The 8,117-nt window shown below is 35.5% G+C and overlaps 1 protein-coding gene across 1 annotated transcript; it reads left to right on the top strand.

The window, feature by feature from the left end:
* Positions 1 to 343: 343 nt before the first annotated feature.
* Positions 344 to 6,375, top strand: LOC126717029 (probable linoleate 9S-lipoxygenase 5). The gene is made up of 9 exons (XM_050418181.1): positions 344 to 974; positions 2,317 to 2,606; positions 2,895 to 3,135; positions 3,519 to 3,851; positions 4,064 to 4,149; positions 4,354 to 4,461; positions 4,550 to 4,854; positions 4,938 to 5,201; positions 5,489 to 6,375. The coding sequence occupies exons 1-9, from the start codon at positions 503 to 505 to the stop codon at positions 6,240 to 6,242; spliced, it is 2,853 nt and encodes a 950-aa protein (XP_050274138.1). The 5' UTR covers positions 344 to 502; the 3' UTR covers positions 6,243 to 6,375.
* Positions 6,376 to 8,117: the final 1,742 nt, after the last annotated feature.

Below are 8,117 nucleotides of genomic sequence, written 5' to 3'. Positions count from 1 at the left end.
AATATTTTTATAATAAATTTTATATGACTGATTGTTACGAGTTGTTATTAATAGAATAAAAAAATAATTTTAGTGTTAGATTTAAATTAGAAACAAAATAACAACTAACCACTTATAATTTGTTATAAAAATATTAGAAAAATATCACCTCCTAATATAAAATAAGGACTCGTCGTTTGATAAGCGAATAAAGGAACTGGGTGGATAAGATATGTAACCTTGTTGGGTAAATGATAAAAGATGTTCGCATCAACTTTAGAATAATTTTATAAGAAAAGTTAAGGAAAAAGGCCAATATGAACAAGTGAAGCTTCTTTAATCTTTATATTTACTTCCAGCCAATAGTGCAATTTCATCTTAAAATACTTTTTAGTCAATACTCAATACCACTATATTTCACCTATAAAAGGCTATAAATACCATTAACAATTACTCATCCCTTCCATTCCTGATACCAAATTCCTCAAACCTATATTCTTTAGCAAACCACTTGAAGCAAGAGATGTTTCACTCCAAAGATCTGAGTCTGATTCCCATGAAGTCCTTTGCAGGAACTTCATGTGGGGTTAACAGGCCAATCTACACGGTCAAATCATCAATCAAGGGTCGAGATCAAACTACTACATCAGTAACTAGTAGACCCTTATTTTTTACCATGAAGTGGCATGGTTTTTCATGCAGCAAGAGCACTGGGTTGACGAGATCTCGATCACTGAGTGTCACTTCAACAGCTGAGAAGAAGGGCCAAACTCCATCACGAGGAGTCCCAGTGTCCAAAGGAGCCAAATCCTCACACAACATCTTGGAGGTTTTCAATGAGAGCAAGAACTCGAAGGTCAAAGGGACTGTGGTGTTGATGAAGAAGAACGTTTTGGACTTCAACGACTTTCATGCTTCGTTCCTTGATCGTCTGCATGAATTTTTAGGCCAAAAGGTCTCTCTGCAGCTCATGAGTGCTGTCAATGGTGACCCAGGTGAGTTTATCTTCTTTTCTTTTTTCTTTTTTGGTAATAAATTTCTTCTTATTTTACTAATTTCAACGATTTCACCTTGGAAATGATAGTGAAAGCAATGTGTCACAACTTACAAGTAATAATATTACTTTATTAGTAAAGAAAGAAAAGCATATAATTATGGGAATATCTAAAATATGCTATTAAATTCGATCACAGGCCTTATAGAATAAAGATTAATGGAACCCAACTTTATTCATGAAAGGGAATGAAGTGTGGTAGCAGTAATCCTTTTTGTTTTTAGTAAATGGGAAAGTGAATAAAGACAGTGTGATATGGATTAATGAGACTCAACAACCCAGGGGCTTGACACTCAACAAAGAGTCAACGATCAAAACTCCCAGTCAATATGCATTTTCTTATGATCTTTGTACTTTGTTCTTTTGTTTTTTGTTTTTTTTTTTTTTTTTAGTATTGACCATGTTAATTTCTATGCTTACCTACTCAAAGTTTTCTCGTACTAAAGTGTTCTCTAAACCAGAGACACATGGAGACCAAGTCAAGGACTTTGGACTATTCAATGGGAAAGCGTAGAAACTAATTTCCATGGCTTTAGTCCAACATTGCTAGTGAGTAAAATTGTGTACTTGTAAATGTCTAAATTATCTTGAGGGTTGGTACGGACTAATTTGAGATAGGTTGGGTTTAAGTTTTACACCTCCAAGCTTCATTCACTGATCTCCAAAGCTAGAGTAAATGTTATAGAACTAATTCAGATAAGCATTCATATCCTACATTTCCTAAATTAGAAAATGAAAAGTGGAACTCACCAAAATTATAAAGGTCCAACAGGTTAGACCATGAGTTTGGTTTGTGACTTTGTGTCTAGTGCTCACTCCTATGTCCAATCCAGTGGAATATAGCATTAGATGAAGTCTTCGTTCTTAGTTAGACTATAAAAAAGTGTAGCATTAGACTAAGTCTTTGGTTGTTAGTTAGACTAAAACAAAGTGCACTGGAGCATTAGAAGAAAGTTGTTATATAATATACCCTTGTTTGAGTTAGCAATGTGTAATGTTATGAAATTCTGCAACACTGGTGCAGATCACTTCACTAAAACCTGTTGACATGAGCCAAACTGAAAACTCAAATGTAAGGATAGTGAACTTTGCCTAATCATTTCAAGAAGCAACAACTTAACTACCTTGATCTGTATCAATCTGTTGCATTTAAGATATCTTTAGATGTACAATAACATCAGATCACAGAAAATATTATCATTTTGATAGTTGATGATTACTATCTTCTGATTTACTATATAACTAGTTTCAAATTTGATGTTTTTTATTTATTTATTTTATAGAAAACGGGTTGCAAGGAAAACTTGGAGAGCCAGCATATTTGGAAGATTGGATTACTACAATCACCCCCTTAACCGCAGGCGAGTCTGCTTTCAAGGTTACCTTTGATTGGGACAATGAGATGGAAGTTCCGGGGGCAATTTTGATAAGAAATAATCATCATAGTGAGTTCTACCTCAATAGTATCACACTTGAAGATGTTCCAGGACAAGGTCGGATCCATTTTCCTTGCAATTCATGGGTTTACCCTGCAGACAAATACAAGAAAGACCGCATTTTCTTCTCTAACAAGGTAATTATTTATAGGAGGAAGTATACATGCTAATAAACATGAATTTTGTATGCAACTCTAGCTTTCAATACAAAAGCTAAATTGCTAGAAGCTTTCAAAAATGTAAAAATCAGATGAAAAATTGTCCATAGTTGAGACACATTGCCCAGAAGCCAATAAAAAGTTTAGTGGATATTAGTTTTATGCATCCAAGTGTAGTCCATATTGTTTTGCTTAGTTAGCATAGGTGGAACTGTGAGTTCAGTTTTTGAAGACTAATGTTCAAGTTCATGATATATAATTATGCAGACATATCTTCCAAGTGAAACTCCAACACCACTGCGCAAGTACAGAGATGAAGAACTTGTAAATTTGAGAGGAGATGGAAAGGGAGAGCTAAAAGAATGGGACAGAGTCTATGACTATGCTTACTACAATGATTTGGGGAATCCTGATAAGGGTCCAGAACATGTACGTCCAGTTCTTGGAGGATCTAGTGAGTACCCCTATCCACGCAGGGGAAGAACTGGGCGACCACTGACCGAGACTGGTTAGACACTTTAATTTATCCAGTCACTGCTTCAACATAGTGTTTGTTTAGCATTTAACATTTAGCAGTAACAAATCACAGATTCAAGATCTAGGAAAGACTCTGCCTTTGAAATTCTTTCTATCTTTTATGTGAGTGTGCACGCATGCGTGTTGAGAGGGGGGTTTTCTAGTTGAGAATATGCATGTTAAAAAATGCTATAGAATGTATTTATATTATCTACAATCATGAATATTTTGAGAAATAACCAGCTAAAATTTATTAGTGATGAATGAAGTTGTGAATTTGTGTGATTTCAACTCATCAATAGAGTAAATAATAATTTAAAATTTTGTAAACATTATTGCAGTTATTTATATGATTTTCTTTTATGATCTCAACAGATCGTAACACTGAGAGTAGGCTGAACCCTCTTCTTAGCATAAACATCTATGTCCCCAGAGATGAAAGATTTGGACACTTGAAGATGTCAGACTTCGTTGCTTATGCACTGAAAGGCATTGCTCAGTTCCTTAAACCTGAGCTAGAAGATGCATTTAGTAACAATGAGTTTGAAAGCTTAGAAGATATACTCAAGCTCTATGAAGGAGGAATCAAGGTGCCCAGTGGTTTACTTGAGAATATTAGGAAGAACATCCCTGCAGAGATGCTGAAGGAAATCTTCCGAACCGATGGTGAAGAACTCCTTAAATATCCAGTGCCTCAAGTGATTAAAGGTACTTTATATAACTGGACTTTGTAAGGCACAAAAGATTTTGTTTGAAATGACACTAGTGACTTATTCTTTCTTTTTTTTTTGGGGGGGGGGGGGGGGGGGGGGACGGACGTGTGCCTTACTGTGCAAATAATATATCAGATCTTGTTACATTTGTTCCTTTTTCTACTATTCCCCTTCACTTAAACTTGGTTCTTTGTTGATTTGGACCAGAGGATAGCTCTGCTTGGAAGACTGATGAAGAATTTGCAAGAGAAATGCTGGCTGGAGTAAACCCTGTCACCATCTGTCGTCTCCAAGTAAACTTTAAACCTTTCGTTGTTTATTTTCTACTTTTCCTTTTTTGAAAAAGAAATAAAAATGAAAAATAATGAATTTGAAAAAAATTTGAAATCCTTGTTTGGGTTGTCAAAGTTGAGTTTCTCTTCATCCATCTTCTCAACAGCTTAACCAAGATCATGGTTTTCAATATTTAAACATAACCACATCTAATTCAACTACAGGAATTCCCCCCAACAAGCAAGTTGGATAGTAAAGTATATGGTTATCAAACCAGTGCCATAACCAAAGAGCACATCGAGAAATACTTAAATGGGCTCTCCATAGATGAGGTAATGTTTCTGATTGATTGTTTGACATTAGTCAACAGTTATTCCACAGATAATAAACCATGATAACAAAATTCAATTTGTTTAATAGGCAATCAAGAGCAACAAGCTATTCATACTAGATCATCATGATACACTAATGCCATACCTGAGTAGGATAAACAAGACTTCCACAAAGATCTACGCCAGCAGGACAATCCTTTTTTTGAATGAGGATGGGACTTTGAAGCCATTAGCAATTGAATTGAGCTTGCCCCATCCTGATGGAGACCAGTTTGGAGCCATTAGCAAAGTATATACCCCAGCTGAAGAAGGTGTCCAAAATTTCATTTGGCAACTGGCTAAATCTTATGTCGTTGTGAATGACTCCGGTTATCACCAGCTCATGAGTCACTGGTATGATTTTGATGAAGTTTCAGCAAATTTATTTCAGTTCATATTTTGAAATGGGTTTTAAATAACTTTAATTGCGATCACAGGCTAAATACCCATGCAGCAATTGAGCCATTTGTGATAGCAACCAATAGGCAGTTGAGCGTGCTTCACCCAATTTATAAACTGTTACATCCTCACTTCCGTGACACCATGAATGTAAATGCATTGGCCCGACAGGTCCTCATTAATGCTAATGGTGCCCTGGAGTCAACAGTATTTCCAAGAAAGTATTCCATGGAGATGTCATCAAAAGTTTATAAAAACTGGGTTTTTCCTGAACAAGCACTCCCTGCCGATCTCATCAAGAGGTATATCTTATAGTCCAGAAAGGGGTGAAAAATCCATGGTTCATATGGCATTGAAAATAGTAACTAAAGAACAGAAATGCATTATGAACAAATCCCTCAGTAAAAATGCTATTAAAAAAACTAGTTACTGGCTAAATTACACTTCACACTACTACATGATGTTTAGAAAGGTTGAGAAACTAAGGGCTTAGGATCTTGGTATATAAAATGCTAACATGGTCTAACCTAAACTATATATATGTTCATGTCATATCTCAATACAAGCTTCTCCTTTTCTTTATTCACAGAGGAATGGCAGTTAAGGATGTGAATTCCCCACATGGTCTGCGCCTACTGATAGAGGATTACCCTTATGCTGTTGATGGGCTGGAAATCTGGTCAGCAATCAAAACATGGGTTGAAGACTACTGCTCCTTCTATTACAAGACTGATGACATGGTCCAAGATGACTCTGAACTCCAGTCCTGGTGGAAGGAACTGAGAGAGGAGGGTCATGGTGACAAAAAAGAAGAGCCCTGGTGGCCTAAAATGCAGACTCGAGAAGAGCTAATTGAAACATGCACTACTATCATATGGATTGCTTCAGCCCTCCATGCAGCTATCAACTTTGGACAGTACCCTTATGGAGGTTACCCCCCAAACCGCCCAGCAATGAGCCGTCACTTCATGCCGGAAGAAGGCACTTCTGACTATGAGGAGCTTAAGTCTCACCCTGAAAAAGCTCTCCTGAAAATATTTACTTCCCAGTTTGAGTCTGTTCTCGGCATTTCCCTTGTAGAAATCTTGTCAAGGCACTCATCTGATGAGATTTTTCTTGGACAAAGAGACAGTCTTGACTGGACCTCAGACACAGAACCAATGGAAGCCTTTAAAAGATTTGGAAAGAACCTGAAAGAAGTTGAGGATAGAATAACAAAGAGGAACAAGGATGAGAAATTAAAGAACCGTGTTGGTCCAGTGAAGATGCCATACACTTTGCTCTGTCCTACCAGTGAAGAAGGACTTACTTTCAAGGGAATTCCCAACAGCGTCTCAATCTAAAGCTTTTAGCTTTCCTATGTAGAGTGTTATGTTGTAGTAGCAATAATTTCCAATATAGTAGTATTATCATTATTCTTTACTTGTATTAGTTTACCAGAAAACATATATAAGTATAAATCCACATTTTCTTCAACTAGCTATATGTAGAAATTTACAAATAAAGCCTGGTACTAGAAACCATGTTTTAAAGCACCATTTTGCATCAAAATGTAGATAAAGCTGGAGAAGCAGAACCTGATTGCATAAACTATACGTTAATTCATTAGAGTCATTAGATATGTCTTACAACAAGCTCTACCAAAAAATCCGTCGGCAGCTTAAAAGTTTCATACTTGAAAATTTTAAATCTCTCCTAAACAAATTTATGGGGGTTCCAAGCACAAGGTGGACACTTTGGGAAATCTCTAATTTTGTCTTTAAAAGGCAACTGGTGATCTTGAGGATCTCAGTTGTCAAACAAATGTGAAATAGTGGTGAGCTACAAACTTTGTTTACCCTTAGTACGTTCACCACTGAGGTCTGTATCAGCAGTCACAACCACAAGACCCATCTATAGTACAGATAAAAAAGGGAGGACATAACACTTACCCACAAACTTGAGCCTTATGGTTATGGCAAACTGAAATGCTATACATGAAATCTACCACAAATTTGCAAGCCAGGGAGTATATAATAAAAGAATGGGAAAAGTTCCCAAATTATCACATCTAGAGAAGACTTTATCTGTGGGACTCTCTCTCTCTCTCTCAAACCAAGTTCCTCTCAAGCATTTCATCAAACAGATTCGATACAAGCTAAACTGAAACACAACAACCATGATCAAGCCAAAAATAAGTGTCAAGAACAAAACCAATTTTCCTACAAATGTTGCAGCCTGTGAGAGAGAGCAAAAGATTCAGCGGGTTTAGATTGGTCTATTTCACTGGGTGAGCAGAAATGCAGTATACCTATCATTGTATTTTGCCTTTATTAAAAATTTCTATGGTTAAAAAAAAAGAAAAGAAAAAATGACACAAATGGTTGATGCACATAGATACAAACAGTTGATGTCATAATAATGAGAACTTAATAAATTTATAATTAGTGATTGTCGCTAGGTGGGATGAAAACTCGAAATCGTTATTTTTTAAACTTAATAGTATATAAAACATCAATTCTTTTGTCTGTGTGTTGTTACTTTGCATTTGGTCCAATTCAGTCTGTTTCAGTCCATTTCAGTCTATTTTGTCCATTTTGGTGTACCTCAGTCCTTTTCGGTCAATCCCGTCCATTTCGGCCAATTTCGGTCCGCTTCTGTCCATTCTGTCTAATTTGGTCTATTCAGTTGACTTCGATCTACTTTGGTCCATTCAGTCCTTTTTTGGTCCGATTCAGTTTATTTGGATCATTTTGATCTTTCAGTTGAGAGTACCTATTCTAAATTCGAATTTATTAAAAAAATATAGATCTCAAATTCGATTCAAATTCTATTAAAATTATTCCACATATATTTTATTAATTGAAACTCATTTCAAATCCATCTTTTTATTTTTTTTATTTTCCTTAAAAATAGACAACTTAACATTACTTAAGGTTAAATTCTAAAACATTATTAGATCACGTTCAAACCTTAGAACCACTATATTTAGTTTTGAGACCTAACATATATTGAGTAATATAAATATTTCTTGAACTTTCTGTGATTATTTTTACCAATTACTATGACAATTAGTAATATTTAAACTATCCAATAATATTGATAATCCAAAAGAACATTCAGATTATATCGCAATTTGCAAGGCTGAGAGAGAGATAAAGAAATGGTGGATAAAGTTTATCATAATGAAATTATGATAAGGAGAAATGCCTAATCATATTTTATAGTTAAATTGCAAT

The sequence above is a fragment of the Quercus robur genome, chromosome 3 (genome assembly GCF_932294415.1).
Source record: "Quercus robur chromosome 3, dhQueRobu3.1, whole genome shotgun sequence".
NCBI classification, from domain to species: Eukaryota; Viridiplantae; Streptophyta; class Magnoliopsida; order Fagales; family Fagaceae; genus Quercus; species Quercus robur.
Note: the sequence above shows the minus strand (reverse complement) of the source record. Positions and strands in the feature narration are given on the sequence as shown.